We start from the raw sequence: 19063 nt of genomic DNA, 5'->3' as shown, positions 1-19063 counted from the left end.
CACCACCATTGCTTCATTTTTACTCACCCAACATACAGGTCAGTGACACATTATTAATCTTTGTCAGTACACAGTAGTGTGGAATTTATAAAAAAATACTTGCTTAAGTATGGTTTACAAGGTCAAAGAAACATATGGGAGAGGAATGCACCATAAAGAGGAGTAAAACATCCAAAAAAGAAATACTTGGCCAGTCAACAGGCAAACCCAATGTAGGTACTCTAACCCTTATGTCTAAAATATTATGAACAAGACAAAGGGAGATTGCTTGTTGAAAGTCGGTTACCATTAATTATTTTTTCCGTTGTGATATTGACCAAGCTTCATAAATAGAAAATGACAAGGCATTTCACGGCATTAGGAGATTTCTTATGACAAGTGCACAGCAGTCTGTGCCAGGCTTATAAAGCCTGATGTGCCCACAGTGGCTGTTTTGTTAAGTTCATCTGAAATGTAAGGTTGTCTTCAAGCTGTTTCGGTAAATGGTGTGGAAATGTGTTTGTGACAGATACTATCTTAACCATCTTTCCATGTGATCTCTTATTACTTAACTTGTTTAATGGTAAAATTATATTTGTTCCGTAACCGAAATACAAACCACGCTATTTACATTGGGTTTACCTTTTAGTGTAGCTGAAATGACGAACCAATATTTTTTAACGAGGGTTAATTACCCCCGCGCTAGTTAGCGGGGGGTAGGGGAAGGGTAGCTTGCTACCCCTCCCTCCCCCCCCCACACACCGGTGATTTGCTTCACTTCACTTTTGGCTCCGGCGATGAACAGACGTGTCTGTCCATCGTCCTCGTTGACAGCCTTTAATCTTTTTTCTTCTTTTTCTCTACAGCGTGTGTGTGTTAAAGTTGACCACCTTTATTATTGCTATGCGTACGTGCCCTGGAATTGCCGGCCGCCCTTGTGGTACCTTTATGTCGGCCACGGATACGGATCCTCACACCCTTTGCCCGCAGTGTCGAGGCCGACGGTGTGACCAGGAAAATATGTGTAGTGAGTGCAGGGAGTGGTCTACCTCCCAGTGGGAGAGGTTTGGCTGCCGGCGTAAGAAGAAGTCCAAGAGAGACCGTTCTCCTTCTGGGGTTGCCTTGAAGGAGGAAGGTTCTCGTGACTCTTCTTTCGTCGCCCAAACCTCCTCCGAAGCTCCCCCTCGTTCGGCTCCTAAAGAGAGTCGGCCGAGTGGTAGTGCAGGCCCTAGTTCTGTTTCCCTACCTTGGGTGGGGGGAGAGGGCGTCGCCTCCCATAGCGGGGCGGTTCCCCCTCCTCCTCCGGGGGAGGTTATTGATAATTCACTGTCTAATGATGATCTTTTACAGATTTGGGCTTCCTGGGGCTTAAGGGCTTGCCCTCCAGGGTTGCCCTGATTGACCTTGTCCAGTTGGGGGCCGCCGTTAAGCAGTCGCCAGTGATAGCAGAGGTAGACCCACTGTCTATCGTCGACGTCGTGGTGGCAGAGGCCTCCGACGGGGCGGGGCAATCCTCTGCAGGTGCAGTTAAGGATGTTGGTGCTGACGGCTCTCCTCCCCCTTCCATACATCCTTCGAAGGGGGAAGGGAGTCCTACGGGCTCGTCTGCAGTCCAGCTTCCCTCTAAGGGGAGTGCCTTGACTGAGACTCCCCTTCGGAAGACTGATGGTCCTGATGATCTTCCTCGTGGGCGCCTTCGCCGTAAGGCTCACCGTCCGCTGCGTCGCAAGGGCCTCCCATCCCCTTATAAGGGTGTTAAGAGGCGCCTTTTTGGATCTTCCTCTTCCAAAGGGGACTCTCCTCGTCGTATTCAGCCTACAGCTCCAGCTTCTTTAGACCTCTCTGGGGGATCGGTCTCCTACTCCTGATAGAACTTCACCTTCTGGGGACCTCGTCAACGACGGGCAACGGTCCCTTCGGGGCAAAGGGATTCTTCCCTTACACGTGCAGCGTTAGCACACAGGCGCTCTCCTGCTCGTCAGCGCTCTCCTGCTCGTCAATGCTCTCATGCTCGTCAGCGCTCACCTGTTCGCCGGCACTCTCCTGATGTTCGCCCTCCCTCTCGCCAGCGCTCTCCTGAGGACATCCTTCAACCTGTTGTTCCTGAAGAGCGCTCAGCGCGCCAGCGTTCCCCTGCTCATCCTTCTGCAGTGTTAGCTCACAGTCCCTCTCCTGCTCGTCAGCGCTCTTCTGATCGTCAGCGCTCTCCTGTTCGTCAGCGCTCTTCTGAGGATCATCGCCCTCTTGCTCGCCAGCGCTCCCCTGTGGTCTCTGAATATCCTGCAGTCCCTGTTGGGCACCCTGCGCGCCATCAGTCTCCTGAGCGCTCTCGCTATCCTCAGCTTGTTCCTGCACAACATCGCCCGCGTTCTCCAGCGCGTATTTCTAAAGCACATGTTCGCCCACGCGCCTACGCTCTTCCTGTTCCTGTTCATGAACGCGCCGCGCCGTCTGTTCCTTCACAGGATTTCACGCTTCGCCCTCTTGCTCGCCAGCAATCACCTGCTCGCCAGCGTTCACAGACAATTCTACAATCGCCTGCTCGTCAGCGTTCTCCTACGAGTCTGCGATCTCCGGATCGCCCTCGTGACTTACCGCCTGCGCGCACGCGGTCTCCAATGCATCGTCGCCCAGAAATTCTGGAAGGACATGGTTTGCCCTCTGCTAGCTCACCCTTGCGCGATCGTTCGCCTGCGCGTCCTACGCGCTATCACTCGCCAACGCGTCACCATGCGACAACGTGCCATTGCTCGCCTGCGCACCACCGATCGCCTGCTCGCAATCGCTCTCCCTCGAGCTACAGGTCTCCTGACCAACGTCGCCAGCGATCTTCGGAGCGTTCTCACTTGCCCACGCGGCAACGCGTTCCCTCGCCATTGCGCCAACGCATTCGTCCGCCGGCTCGCCCACGCGCTCGTTCGCCTGTATGCCCTCGCGCCCGCGCGACCGCTCGCCCGCGCGACCGCTCACCCGCGCGACCGCTCGCCTGCGCACCCGCGCGATCACTCGCCTGTGCGCCCGCGCGCCTGCGCAACCACCGTTCGCGTCGAATTTCACAGCCTGTGATAGCAGCAGGAACGCGTGTTCCCAGACAGCGCTCTGGATCGCCTCCATCTAAACGCAGGACTGTTGTGCAGGACAGGGAAGACACTTCAGAGAGGTCAGTGCTTCTTTCTTCCCCCCTTTCTTTTCAGGCAGGTCCAGTGGTGTCCACTCCGAAGGATCGCCCGATCCCTTTCCCTCCAGCGAGGATTTCGGACTCTGTGTCCGTGGAACAACAGACTTGGTTTGGTCCTCTGATGCGGGCGTTAGTGAGGGTAATGAAACCAGCACTCGCCGATCGGGGCAACAAACCAACGACTGCCTCTCCTACGCTGAAGAGAAAGAGAGGAGTGGACTTCGTGGTGACTTCTCCCAGGGCGAAGTTGGTTTCTAAGAGGTCTGTCGGGAAGGCCCCTTCCCCTGCTCGGGCGTTTTCTCCTTCTCCCGTGGACGAGGCTTTTCCGTCCTCGGGTGAGTCAAGTGAAGCGATAGTCTTCCCCTCAGCACCAAGGGGGAGCCTTCTCTTCATGGAGGAGAATCATCTCGTGCTTAAGGGGCTCTTCGAACCTCTTTGTTGGGATCCTGTATCCCTCCCAGGAGGGAATCCAAGGACTCCAAGACCATCGCGAAATCATCTTCGAGGATTCGCCAGGAACCCGCGGCTCCCCGGGGGAACGTCCACGCTTCACCTCAGGAAGAGATTTCGGGGACAGGAGACTTAGCTGCCAGCCCGCAAGGAGGAGATCAGCAATAATCTGAACATGCCTTCTGGCAGGTCCTGAGCCTGATGAGGCAACTCAATGGGCTCATGGACCCCGTGATCGCCCCCCGAGAAGGCAAGGACACTATCATGGACGAAGTGTTCGACGTTCGGAAAGCCCCGAAGTCCAGTGCGGCTCTGCCCTGGTCTCGGGGTCTGAAGAGTGCCAGAGCCAGGGCCAACGCCCAGCTCGCGATTCTTGCCTCCTCCAGTCGTTCCTCTGCCGGGAACAAACTCATCCCTCCTCCTCGTCTTCAGCAGAGGAGGTATTTTGAGATCTTGGGTGAGTCCAGTCTCGCTCTTCCTCTCCATCACTCCGTGGAGGAGCTGACGAAGGGAGTTCCCCTTGAGAACCTCTCTGCCCGGCAGGTGTCGTTCTCGGCGTCGGAGATCCTGAGCCATGAGAAGGTCGAGAAGTGTGCCATGCAGGCCACTTCGTGGTTGGATTTTTGGCTAGGAACTCTGGGCATCCTATTGCGCTCCGAGGACTTGTCTAAGGAGACCAATAGGAAGGCCCTGGAGACCTTCTTACTCTCGGGCACCCGCTCCATCGAGTTCTTGGCGCACCAGGTCACCACCCTGTGGGCCAACTCGGTGTTGAAGCGGCGCGATGCTGTGACCGAGAGATTCCATCCGAAGGTCCCCGCCGTGGATGTGTGTAGGCTCAGACATGCTTCCCTTCTTGGGGAGAACTGTTCGAGCCACAGGACATGGAGCGAACGGCTGAGAGGTGGAGGAAATCTAGCATGGACTCCCTCCTCCATAGGGCCCTTACAGCTCGGCCCTATAAGCCTTCAGCTCCGCCGCAACAGCAGCAGCAGCCTCGTAAGGCTCCGAAGCAGGCACCGGAAGTTAAGAAAGTGGTGTCTAAGCCCCAGCCCTTTTCAGCCAAGGTCAAGAGGGGCGGCAAGTCCTCCAGGGGAGGCAAGACTCCTAGGGGTAGCGGCCGCGGCCGCAAACCCTAGGGGTGGCAGTCCCCCTGCGTGTCCACCTGTGGAGGGATGCCTTCAGCGTTGCGTCCGCAGGTGGCAGCAACACGGGGCCGATGCTTGGACGGTTTCAGTGATCGGCCAAGGCTATCGCGTCCCGTTCACAACATCTCAACCTCCCCTGACAGCGAATCCAGTGTCGTTGAGCTCTTATGCCACGGGGTCGGCAAAGGGGCTGGCCCTTCGGGCCGAAGTCAAGACCATGCTAAAGAAGGGTGCTCTCCAGGAGGTCGTCGACGGCTCCCCAGGCTTCTTCAGTCGACTCTTTCTTGTAAAGAAGGCGTCTGGAGGCTGGAGACCTGTCATCGACCTCTCGGCTCTGAATGGGTTTGTCAAGCAAACCCGGTTCAGCATGGAGACAGCGGATACGGTCAGACTTTCGGTGAGACCACAAGACTTCATGTGCACACTGGATCTAAAGGACGCGTACTTCCAGATCTCAATCCATCCGTCTTCCAGGAAGTACCTAAGATTCTGCCTAGACGACAAGATCTACCAGTTCAAGGTGCTGTGTTTCGGTCTCTCCACAGCTCCTCAGGTGTTCACCAGAGTGTTCACCCTGATTTCATCTTGGGCGCACAGGAACGGCATTCGTCTCCTTCGTTATCTGGACGATTGGCTGATCCTAGCAGACTCGGAGTCGACCCTTCTTCGGCACCGAGACTGGCTTCTAGGTCTTTGCCAGGATCTGGGGATCGTGGTAAACCTTGAGAAGTCCTCTCTGCAGCCGTCCCAACGACTGGTTTATCTAGGCATGCTGATAGACACCAATCTCCACAAAGCCTTTCCATCAGACGACCGGATAGCAAGGCTGAGGAGGGTGGCGGAACCCTTCCTCAGGTGAAAAGAGCTCCCCGCCCAGTCGTGGTTGCGTCTCTTAGGTCACCTGTCCTCCCTGGCTCGTCTGGTTCCAAACAGCCGCCTCAGGATGAGATCCCTACAGTGGCGGCTCAAGTCCCGGTGGAATCAAGGATCCGATTCTCCGGACATTCTGATCCCGGTGGGATCTTTGGAACGGACGGACTTGCGGTGGTGGCGGGTCGACGAGAACCTGCGGAAGGGAGTGAGTCTTCTCGTCCTCCCCCCGGAATTGACTCTGTTTTCGGACGCGTCAAAAGAAGGGTGGGGGGCGCACGTTCTGAACCAGAGGGCCTCAGGCCTTTGGTCAGAATCAGAAAAGTGCCTACACATCAACCTGCTAGAATTGAAGGCCGTCTTTCTGGCTTTTCAGCAGTTCCAACGGACCCTGGCGGGTCACTCCGTGGTGGTGATGAGCGACAACACCACGGTAGTGGCTTATATCAACAAGCAGGGAGGCACTTTTTCGCAGCAGCTATCCCATCTTGCAGTAGAGATTCTGAGGTGGACCGAAGTCCACTCGATAACACTATCATTCCTGGCAAGAGGAATGTGCTCGTCGACACTCTGAGCAGGGCCTCGCAGATAGTGAGTACCGAGTGGTCTTTGGATCCTCAGATAGCCAACAAAGTCATGACTTTGTGGGGTTCCCCGACTGTGGACCTTCTCGCGACAGCGTTGAACTTCAAGCTGCCTCTGTACTGCTCCCCAGTCCCGAACCCCAAGGCACTCTGGCAAGATGCTTTCCAGCAACGATGGGACAACATCGACATGTACGCCTTCCCACCGTTCTGTCTGATGAGAAGGGTGCTCAACAGGACCAGACTATTGGTCAACTGTTTGATGACTCTGGTAGCTCCGCTATGGCATCACGCGGAATGGTTCCCGGACCTTCTGCAGCTCCTGACGGAGCTCCCGAGGGAACTTCCTCCACGACACGAGCTTCTCAGACAACCCCACTCCGACGTCCCTCACAAGGCCGTGGCCTTGCTTCGGCTTCACGCCTGGAGACTATCCAGCGTCTCCTCACGGAGAGAGGCTTTTCGCAACAGGTTGCGGAGAGAATGTCTCTGCACCTGCGAAGGTCCTCCTGAGGGAGTCTACCAGGCGAAGTGGAGAGTCTTTTGTGGTTGGTGTCGTGGGAGGAGTATCTCTCCACTCGATGCCACTATTCCAGCAATAGCGGACTTCCTCGTTTATCTGCGGGAGGAAATGTGCCTTTCTGTCTCGGCAGTGAAAGGCTATCGCTCAGCCTTAAGCTTGGCCTTCAGGCTGAAAGGCGTGGATATTTCTTCCTCGCTAGAACTCTCTCTACTCATACGTAGCTATGAGCTTACCTGCCCCCAGTCGGAAGTGAGACCTCCTCCTTGGAACGTGGTTCGGGTCCTCAGGGCTCTTAAGAGACCTCCCTTCGAACCATTACGCCAGGCCTCCGATCGCCACCTGTCTTGGAAGACGGCTTTCCTACTCGCGTTGGCTTCGGCCAAGCGGGTTAGTGAACTTCATGGTCTCTCGTACGACATCGCCCATTCAAGGGGATGGGGGGAGGTAACGTTCAGGTTCGTCCCTGAGTTTGTAGCCAAGACTCAGAATCCTGGAGTGCCGGATCCTCGGTTCGACTCTTTCAGGATCGCGAGTCTCCGCTCTGTAACAAGCGACCCAGAGCAGCTGTTACTATGTCCAGTGAGGTGTCTGAGGCACTACTTGAAGAGAACGGCTGCAGTCCGTCCTCAAGTGCGAGCTTTGTTTGTGAGCACAGGCAGGACTAAGAGGAGGGTCACCAGGAACACCATCTCAGCTTGGATTCGAAGGGTTATCCACCATGCCTTGAATCCAGACCCTCCTCCGTCACGTCGCCCTAGGGCACACGATGTCAGGGGTGTTGCTACGTCCCTGGCCTTCAAGAGAAACTTCTCTGTGACGCAGGTACTTCAAGCTGGGGTCTGGAAGTGTCAGACGACCTTCACAGCCCACTACCTGCAAGACGTGACCCACAGGAGCCTCGATACGTTTTCTATCGGCCCTGTGGTGGCTGCACAACAGCTGGTCTAACCTCAGGCTCCTTTATGGACAAGTAGCAGTAGGTTGAGGGCGTTGTTACCCGGTCTTAGTCTGCTTGAATGAAAGAGTATGTCTGACTCTTACTTCTTTCTTCATTCTCCTCTCTCTTGGGGAAGCAGCATCCTGGTCCTCGCATAGCTGACCTCGACCTCTGCAGGTAACCCATGCTTCTTTGTGCTCCTAGTATTAAGCTTAATACTGTTGCATCCCCCATACCTTGACGAGGTGGTATTGGGAATGTCCTATCCTAGATTCCTATCTAAAGGTCTCAAGGTCAACTTCATAGGACGAGTCACATTTTCCTCCACACACTACTTATGTAGGCCACTCGTTCCTAGCGGTGCTAGGAACTTGTGAGGTGCAGGGGCTCCTTTTCTCAAGTGCTGCTCACTGAGGGATTGAGCCCCCGGGCAAAGCCGAAGTCAGTAAGGCTGGGGACTTTCCACCCTTCCTAAGGGGTAAGTCACCCAATGTAAATAGCGTGGTTTGTATTTCGGTTACGGAACAAATGACAAATTCGAAGATAATTTGTATTTTTCCTAACCATACAAACCTTAGCTATTTACACATATTTGCCCGCCATCCCTGGCCCCCAAGTCAAGTCCTACCTCTTAGTGAAGTGAAGCAAATCACCGGTTTGTGGGGGGGGGGGGGGGGGTTAGCAAGCTACCCTTCCCCTACCCCCCGCTAACTAGCGCGGTGGTAATTAACCCTCGTTAAAAACTATTGGCTCGTCATTTCAGCTACGCTAAAAGGTAAACCCAATGTAAATAGCTAAGGTTTGTATGGTTAGGAAAAATACAAATTATCTTCGAATTTGTCATATTTTACTAAACCTACCTTTAGATACTACAATGTTGATTTGGTCACCGGAAATGTATTTAATGTTCCAATGTAGAAAAGTGCGTTCCAATATAGAAAAGTGCCATTGTAAACTGTTTTCTTTTGAATATTAATTTTATCCAACATTGCAGAATTCTCTCGTTATTTTGGTTTGGCTTGTTTACTGCATTTTTTTTCTCTCTATTAGGCTCAGGCTGCATAGTGACATTAAGGTAATTGAATTTTTTTCTTTTATAAAATTCATTCGTGATAATGTTTTTCCTCATCTTGACAGCATTTACGTTGACGGTGTTTTGAGACGCAAAGGACGCTTGCGGGCCCCTTCTACTTTAATCCCTCTTAACGGAACTCTCTACATAGGCCAAGAACAGGACCAGTACAGAGGAGGGTTTGATGAAAACCAGTCCTTTTCTGGATACATTTCACAGGTAACTTAACTTTTTCTCATCCTCAAAAAATGAAATAAGATTTTATGAGTTACAGTACTTATCGTGGAGCTTAAAGAATTCAGTCTTGTTGCAGGAAGGAACTTTTTCAGCATTTGTAATAGGTGTGTTTTTCTTTGAAATAGGTCAACATTTGGGATGGCGTGCTAGACTCGTCTGATATTAGACGTATGGCAAACTGTGATATAAACCTACGTGGAAACATTTTTGCATCAGATACTGCTGATCTTGAAGAATCCTTTGCGAGTAGGACAAGAGTTACTTGCAAAGTGTTTTGTCATAAAATTGTATCATTTATCATCATTCCAGAGAAGATGCACCCAGGTAAAGCTCATCAATTCTGCAATCTGACTGATTCAGAGCTCTATATTCCTGAAAGTGAAGAGGAAAATTCAAGACTTTTCAACACCAGCAGTCCTTTCAATGAGACCTGTGATGGTAAGAGCTATAGGTTTATGTATTTGGGAGCCACAGATGAGAAGACTGAGGGCACCTGGATCAAGGACTCTAACGGCAAGCAGTTATCTTTCGAAAACTGGGCGCCCGGAGAACCCAATGGTGGGGAAAAGCGTAACTGCCTTGTTCTTCGCAGACAGGATGGTATGTGGGGTGATGTTGAATGTGAAGATGAACTGTGCTTCACATGTAGGAGAAATCCCTCTGATTACTTGCAACTTCGAGGACTTTGCCAGAAATATGAACATGAGACGCGCATGATGCTAGATGGCTACATTAACAATAAACCTTTTTTCCGTGGCTATCACGGTCTTATAATCCACCATTCAGGTAAACAGGAATGGTTACTGAAGAACTTGAACACAAACACTACTCTTGCAACTAAATCATTTATCAAGGGATCGGAGTACCCTATTGGTCGACATACATGGAAAGTCACTGATCATCTCTGTAACCATCCCATTGGGAAGTCCTTGATTCTTGGTTTGTCAAAATGTACCAGTCAAGAGTTCATGTGCTCTGATGGGTCTTGTGCACCTCGGTCAGTTCGGTGTGACCTTAGAGGAGATTGTCGAGACGGCAGTGATGAAGAAAATTGCACCATTGTAGAATTCAGTCCTCAATACCACAGTCACCGGCCTCCACCAGGAAAGAGCATAAACGAACCGTTGGGTATCGTACCAGTGGTCAGGCTTATCAGGTTTTCAAAGATTGATGACATAAATCTGGCCTTTCATACTGAGTTGGAAGTTGCTATGATTTGGACTGACAGAAACCTTAGATTTAAGAATATTAAAGATCAAGAAGGGAAAAATAAACTTAGCGAGGACGAGGTCAGGAGGATATGGGCTCCTGAAGTAGAGTTCTTGAACGTCAATGATGGGAACTTTCAAAAGCTGAAAAGTGGCATCTACATCAGAAAGGTTGGGGAGGCTGATCCACCATTCTTTGACGACGTTAAGATGGGTAAGTCTGTTGTTATTACAAAAAAAAAAAAACTCGTCTTATATGCAACTTTGATTGTAGAGTTTGTCTTATACTATTTTTATGAGTTAAGAACTCAGATGTAAGAATATTCACATGATCTTAGGAAAGTAAAGATTTTTGATTGAAAAGTTTTTTATCGAGTGGATGACAAATATATGTAGAAATAGCAATTAATTAACTTATCCCTTAGTAATCCAAGAATCTATTCTAACCTAATCTTAGAGTAAGCTCCGTGTAAACTAGATGTCATTCCAGTCATAACATTTTCCTAAAAACAAACAATCAAGATATTCCATTCATGTTTCTGATTAGACAGTGTATACCAACCTACAAGTGGACAACTTGTGCAACGTACCCAGTATTACGCCAGCTTCACTTGTGACTTTGGCCTCTACAGGTATCCTTTTGATACTCAGACCTGTGTTATAATAATGAAGCTGGCTTCCGCAGACATGGAAGTCATCGATTTAAAGGTACTGTATTAGATATTAATGTGTTTGATAATTTATGTATCATATGCAACAGATATACTTTTATGCTACTTTTAGATGTTAATGTATTTGATAAATTTTGCATATTTTGAAAGAGATTCGTGTTATTTTTAGATATATTTAATAATTGATATAATATATTTTATTAATAGGGTGCACAACTTTTTTTATTGATAATGATAATGAGAGATATGCAGTGCAGTATACTTGCAGTAAGTATCTCTTAAATAATCATAACCACTTATAATTTTTACTATAAGAACCAATAGACATTTAACTTAGATAATTTTACTGTTGGTAGACTGAGTAAAAGCCCTTTTTGATATTTTTGATCTTACAGCATTAAAATGACATTCATCCAAACATATTGCTAAGATTTGTATGAGAGAACAACTTTACAAGAAATTATTGATTGATAGATGAGATTGGGTAATTACTCTGAGTAAATCCATAGTGACACCTATTCATTGTTATATTCATTGGTAACTTATTGAATAATAGATTAAGGTAATGAATATGGAATTTCTAACTGACGAAGTTGAAACCCAGGCAAAGTGATGAATTATTAGTGTCATTTGGGTGTGATGAGATTAGCAAAGTGAACATAGAGTTGTGAAGTTAAGATATAGTTAAAATAACTAAATGATTGCAGTTATTCCAGGAAATACTTGACATTTTTATTGTGTTGAAGGTGAGTTGCTTCTAGAGAATAGGTTTTAATTTCCTGGATTAATTTTTAGTGAAAACTTTCTGAAATCTCTTGCTTGTATGAGAAAATATCGAAACTATTCTATGCTGTATCCAAAGTGATGTGTATGAAAACTCCAAGGTTATCATAAAAGATTTAATATAGTATTATATGCAATAATTCAAGAGAGGAGGTTCAGATTCTGGCCTGTGGAAGGAAAGTTGTAAGAAAAATTATGGCTAATGATTTAGATTACCATAAATTTATGCGTATTTATCCTATTAGGTAACTTGTTTGTACATCGCCAGACGATTTTTATATGATATTGGTTTTGTTATATTGGAATGCAATAATATCATACACTGTGATTTGACGAGCTGAGAAAATTTTTGTATATAGACGGGCATAGAGAGACCATATACAGACAGAAGTGGATGGACATGTCTGAAACCATTTTCCTGAAGTGGACTAGCAACTGCTGATGATATATATATATATATATATATATATATATATATATATATATATATATATATATATATATATATACACATACATATGGCTACGTATATCTGTGTGTGGGTAAAGAGAGATATTGAGACATTGTATCTGAAAGTTGTATTTCTATTTCAGAATCCTAGCGTTGTTTACAGCGGGTCTACAGATTTACCCAAATACGAAATCAAGAATGTTCATATATTAATGTTGCCCAGAGATGGCTACGCCACCTTGGAGGCAAGTAACCCCTTTAATCATGACCCTTCTGAATAATTTTGTCATATTTTCCAAACATTCTGTTACTTGAGTTCTTCAGTATAATTTTTAGTGATTATGCCTTATGCCTTACTAAATCATTCTGCAGTTTTTATGCCAGAAAACTCAAAATCAATTAAGCAATCTATATTTTATTTGGCTTCATTGTCGCATGCCTCACCCTTTCAAATGAATTGAGTTACGTCTCGCTTAGTAACATTATTTGGACATCAATAGTCATGAACTTTGTGATGCCTTTCAATAGTCTCATCTATGTTACTTTTTTACTTACTATTTTGCATGATTAATTTCCTTGATTTCATTCCAAGAATGAATATTAAATCATCCTTTAGTTAATTAGATTTAATCTTAATATATAACATTTTTCCTGCTCTCTCTCTCTCTCCCTCTCTCTCTCTCTCTCCCTCTCTCTCTCTCTCTCTCTCTCTCTCTCTCTCTCTCTCTCTCTCTCTCTCTCTCTCTCTCTCTCTCTCTCTCTCTCTCTCTCTCTCTTATTCCTGTTTTGCTGGTTGAAGAAATGCACAATAAGACACATAAATATGTCTTTAAACAAATGCTTGTAATTCAGGCCTGTAATTGATCATACAGATGATTACTGATCGTGTTGTCCTTGACAAAAGTATTCCTATAATGTAATTTGAGATAGATTTATTTTCTGATCAATTACATTTTCACTGATGTATGCACATATATTTTAAGAACTCAAGGGTTATTTTTCAAATTCTACACTGCCTTATTTTCTTCCTGTTTTTGAAATTTGTAATCAAGAGAATTCATAAGTTTTTGCCGCAATCATGATTATTTAAACTGGTATTCTGAAGGAGTTCTGCTGAATTAATCATAGAGTTTTTAGTCTCCTTTTTCTCTGTCGAAAAGTTGTGTTTTCAGCTTGTAGGAGCCTTATATCAACGACAGTATATCAAAGACTCCATACATTGTTGATGTAATAATATGAAGGATTTCAATATTATTTTATTTTGGTAATGTAATATATACGCGTTAGTTTTTTTTTCTATATATACGATCAGGCATAATGTTCTAGTAACCTATGCAAACTTCATAGTGAGAGAGAGAGAGAGAGAGAGAGAGAGAGAGAGAGAGAGAGAGAGAGAGAGAGAGAGAGAGAGAGAGAGAGAGAGAGAGAGCGCTTATTTCTGAGGGTAAATAAATGAATTTCAGCATCATTACAATTTTAACGAAATGGGAAGTTTGGGTTTACACCAGGTCGTGAAATGTATTTGTCTGAAGTTGTTTTGGCGTTAAGTTTTCTTTTGTACTTTATTGCAAAGTTTAATTGGGATCGTTGTATATGTCGCCATGATAAATATGTGGAATTTAAAATGCCTTATTATTACAGCCAGTATGTTTAATGGGCTTTATTTATTTATATATAGAAAATCATTGCCCAAACATTTTTATGGAATGATTAATGAATACCCGCATAAGAGAACCAAAAAACACTAGTGACTATAAGATTACTGTATGTATTTGTGATTTTTAGTCAGTATAGAGCGCAGTCAGTTTTCAATTCTTGCCTATTTATCTCAAAACTTGCTGAAGAGGTAATTTTTTATCAGAAGAGCAGATGGAATAATAATATTCTATGTTTTATGTACAAAATTCTTATAAAGACTCAAAATGTTCTTGAACAAATGTTTGTTAAAACTTATTATTTTCAGTTGACCAGTTGGTATATACTTACGCATTGACTCTCAACAGGTCACATTCGATCTAGAGCGGAGATGGAGTCTTCTGGTGTTGACGGTGTTCGTACCAACGTTTTTGCTGCTGAGCATTGGCTATGGCACACTCTATATCAGTATTCAAGCATTTCAGGTAAGCTGTGAACGTTTGTACGCTATTACAAGGAATTGCAATTTCTTTTAGCCCTTTATTTATTAATTCATAATACGAAAGTTAAATTTTTGATGGACGCTCTAGCTTATTCCTTGAGTACCTCCAGCTTAAATTATTTTTTTAAGGAGTTTATTACTTTTAGGTGTGAACAAAGCATATCATCACAACCTTCAAGTAAATCTTTAAATTATACAACTTTCGACAATATAAAACCCCCTTTTTTAGGCACTCCTCTGAAAATAGACTGCACTTTAAAAAATTAAGCTTGTCACAAGGTAGCTAAATTTCATCAAAAACTAACAACTGATAAAATGAATTTTGCAATAGGCAAGTGTACTTGATATCTTAATCTTAAAACAGGCCAGTTGTATTATTTTCGCTTGGAAGTTTATTTAATTTTTTAATAGCAGAGTTAATTTATTCTGTACAATTATTAAGGTCTTACGTATTATTTATGGTTAGTGCTGTTGGCTGGATAGGTTACAAACCTTTGTTATGGTGAGGCATAATATTTCAGTAAAGTAGGCTTGGTTAGGAGTGGAAAAAGACTACAGTATTCTGAACACAGTATGCACTTTTATGATTCTGCTAAGCAAGGTGGCTTTACCATGAAAATTATCCATCTATCTAGCATGGGACTGCCCCAATTTTGGGAGGTAGCTGGCATAAAAAAAGAAACAGGATTTTTTCCATCGTTCCTCTTTGCATGACGGGGAACCCAGCCGAGTTTGATTGGTTCCGCTGGGGTGCTACTGCACAGCCTCCCCTAACTTATGAAAATTATAATTGAAATAAAATATTGCACAAGAGGCTGCATTTACTCATTCTCTTGCTCTAGAAAAGCAAAAATGTAAGCAAACAGAAAACTCGTAAATGAACCCAAAAACTTGAAAATGCACCTGGAATATTGGAATATACATTTTTGCAATAAATGATAGACATGAACGTAATTTATGTAATCTTACTTTTAAACAAACGAAACATTGCCCCTCTTTATCGAATTTTTTTTTCCCCCCCTGAATAGGTGCGGGCGATTATGACACTAACCACGCTCTTGGTGCTGTATACGATGTTCAACCAGGTCTCCAGCGCCCTTCCTGACACAGCTTACATCAAGTTGGTGGACATGTGGTTCTTCTTTTGCATTTTCCTGATCTTCAGCGTCGTCATCATCCACATCGTCGTCGAGAGACTCGAACCAGGCTCTGAAGGGACGAAGATTAAGACGGTCAAAGTTTCTGCTGTACAACAACTTTGTTCACAGGACACCACGAAGTACCTGCCACCAGTTTCTATAAGGTAAGCTTCTGTAAATGCTGCTGCAATGTTTTCTTCGTATTTGAAGACAACAGCAGAGTTCACTCTGCAACACGAAGTTTCTTGTGGTGTATCTGAAAGGTGAGGTTTATAAAGATTATATGCAATATATTGATAAAAACTGAACACTAGAGCAGAGTTCACCAAGCAAGGCAAGGTCATTGTGGCATTTATAAAGGGGCAACTTTTTTGTAGGAGCGAATACATTGTATTTCATTTAATATTAATTACTGAAATAGCTCCGTCTTAAAAGCATTTCGCCCTTGAGGACAGTTTATCAAAGGAGAGGTTATGAAAATGGCAAAACTACTTTGTTGTTCATTGTTTCTCTTGTAGCTTATTTATTTCCCTTTTTTCCTTTCCTCTTTGGGCTATTTTTGTGTGTTGGAGCCCTTAGGCTTATAGCATCCTGCTTTTCCAACTAGGGTTGTAGCTTAGCTAATAATAATAACAATAATAATAATAATAATTAATAATTAATGATTAATGATTAATAGTAGGGAAATCTTACTGAGGTCATTCAATAGCATTAGATCCTATATATCAGGCTGCTATAGGAGAGATCATATAGTTTTCAGAAAGTATTAACAAACAGAAAATGTGGTAAATGACAAAATAAAGACACAAGGAAGGGGAAAAACAAAGAAAACTTTTCATATTGCCATCAGAATATTCCTATATAAGATAAAATTCTCCCACCCAGTAGGATTAAACTAGTCATGATTTCTCAGGGCTCCCCGATGATTATCACTACTAAAGAATGTCAGTAGAATTATTAGCCTATTACAAGATCATTAAATTGATGAAAATGTTGTAAAATCTATTTCATGAATCAGATTTACCCTCTTCCAACTCAATAAAAAAACTTGCAACTGTTTCCCCATTAATCAATGGCCCTTAAAAATGCAAGTTTATCTTTCTCTTCCAGATAAAAACCCAACCTACTGTATTTTTCCTTCCTTTTCTACTTTTTATTTCATCTAGTCTGGTATATATCAAGTGAAGCAGGGGATTGTGTGGGAACCTAGATCTTTACGAGGGGACTCAAGAATTATATTGTTTGTGTCTAAAAGACATTTTGCCACTGTCGAATTACATGATAGTTTTCCTGAGTCTTGGGGGCTCCAAATCTTACTTTCTTAAATGATACTTGGGATTTTGCTTTGGAGAATACCATGGAAAACATTAGGCATGCTTCTTAACCCATCAGAGATAATCTTTCCCTATTTAATAAAGACTAATCTTGTCTGGTCATTTTCCAGAATAGTGTTATGCTTACTTGTAAAATGGGATGTAAATTCATTTCTTTATGAAATCTCGCACAGTTCCAAAAATTAATATCATAACATTATTTCCTTCTAAAAACTTACCCTGTATTGCCTTCTTATGTATAATGTTCTTAGTAAATTTATTAATCTTCTTATAAATTTATAGATGACAATTTAGTAATGGGTAAATAATGTTTCTGACTAAAATTAGTGTCGAACATTTAGTGTCTTGAGGTGTCCACGAGCTTATGAAATCCCGTGTAAAAAATTACTATTTTGTTACATGAACATTTTATTAAAATACTGAACTATATGACTAGGTATATGTTTTCATATTTATATTAATCATATTTGTTTTGAAAATATTTGATTATTGACAATATATAGTACGCATAGTACAAACAGATTATAATCATATTTACATAAACATATATATATATATATATATATATATATATATATATATATATATATATATATATGCATGTATGAATATACACTTATTTGTATGTATATACTGTATATATTGATGTATATATATTAAATATATGCAAATGTATATATACTATGTACTGTATTATATATATATATATATGTATATATATATATATATATATATATATATATATATATATGCATATGCATGTATGAATATACACTTATTTGTATGTATATACTGTATATATTGATGTATGTATTATTAAATATATGCAAATGTATATATAATATATGTATATATATATATATATATATATATATATATATATATATGCATGTATGAATATACACTTATTTGTATTTATACACTATATATTGATGTATATATATTATATATATGCAAATGTATATATACTATGTTTAATATATATATATATATATATATATATATATATATATATATACATCTATATATATATATATATATATATATATATATATATATATATATATATATATATATAGGTGTGTTCTGTGTGTGATCTTTTCATATATATTATATATATACATATATATACATATATATATATATTATATATGTATATATATATTTTGTATATATATATATATATATATATATATATATATACATATGCATATATGTATATATATACATACATACATACATACATATGCATATACATACACCCATATACATATATACATACACATATATATTATATATATGTAATATATATAATATATATATACACACACATATATAAATATATATAAAATATATATATATATATATATATATATATATATATATATATATATATATTATATATATGATATATATATATATATATATATATATATATATATATATATATATACATATATATATATATATATATATGTATATTACAAATATTTTCAGCCTGACCGCAGTGCAGCTTCTGTCCATCAGCAGGAGGATAGTGTTCCCGATAACGGTCGCTCTTTTTGGCGTCTTCTTTTGGTGTGTAATACTGCTCGTTTGATACCTTCAAAAGTGAAGGAAAGAAGTTCCCCCCTTTTATCGTAAAGTGGCGTCAATATATTGTTCATATCATGAGATATTACTGATTAACAATATTTGGAAATATTTTATATAAAAAATCCCGTTCAGAATGAAATTTTTGTATGCTAAGGTTGTACATTAAAGTTAAAACGATAGTCTTAGTAGACAGTTTTTTTTCGTTTCAAGCATTTCTCAAAAGTATTTTGTCTTGCAAATTCAATACCACAAAATGTTAATTGTGAAAGTTTCATCTTTTTTGTACTAAGCTATATTTGGTTGGTATTTTGATCAACTGTATGGCAAAAGTTATGCTAAATGTATTTTTGAGCTAGTTTAGCCAAAACGAGGATTTAATAAATAATAATAATACAAAACAAAAAGACAAATAGTTCTTTTCAAACCTTATGATTCCAATGAATTTCATAGTAATAACACTAAATCCGTCTTGAGATTTGAGTTTAAAAAGTAGGCGCCATTAGTCAGCTCCAAGTCTAAGAGTGTTATTATGAACATCATGCTGGTCCTGATTATTAAACTTATAGGAAGGACCTTTGTTGTGGTCAGTACGTGCATCGATGGCCATTGAGAAATAGTTAAAGCTTCAGCGCATAACCCCTTTTAATATATGTATGACAAGTCAATGGGTTAACAACCATTTCTTGAAACGCAGACTTTGAAACATTTATAACATATTTAGAGGTCATCTCTTTATTGAGAAAGCAGTCCTGATTTGAATTAGAGAT

General features: G+C 42.3%; 1 protein-coding gene across 1 annotated transcript in view; it reads left to right on the top strand.

Annotated features, from left to right (window-relative positions):
- The window catches only part of LOC137643291 (uncharacterized), an 86060-nt gene extending 67382 nt beyond the window's left edge, over positions 1–18678 (top strand). Inside the window, exons 3-10 of the mRNA XM_068376129.1 lie at positions 1–38; positions 8807–8960; positions 9104–10400; positions 10734–10894; positions 12234–12335; positions 14094–14210; positions 15256–15530; positions 18198–18678. The exon at positions 1–38 is cut by the window's left edge and continues 86 nt beyond it. Of these exons, the coding sequence (XP_068232230.1) occupies positions 1–38; positions 8807–8960; positions 9104–10400; positions 10734–10894; positions 12234–12335; positions 14094–14210; positions 15256–15530; positions 18198–18300 (2247 nt within the window). The 3' untranslated portion in view covers positions 18301–18678. The remainder of the gene's footprint in view (positions 39–8806; positions 8961–9103; positions 10401–10733; positions 10895–12233; positions 12336–14093; positions 14211–15255; positions 15531–18197) is intronic.
- The last annotated feature ends 385 nt before the right edge of the window (positions 18679–19063 follow it).

This window comes from Palaemon carinicauda, chromosome 6 (assembly GCF_036898095.1).
Source record: "Palaemon carinicauda isolate YSFRI2023 chromosome 6, ASM3689809v2, whole genome shotgun sequence".
Classification (NCBI taxonomy): Eukaryota; Metazoa; Arthropoda; class Malacostraca; order Decapoda; family Palaemonidae; genus Palaemon; species Palaemon carinicauda.
The sequence above is the reverse complement of the archived record's forward strand: the minus strand, read 5'-3'. Positions and strand labels throughout refer to the sequence as shown.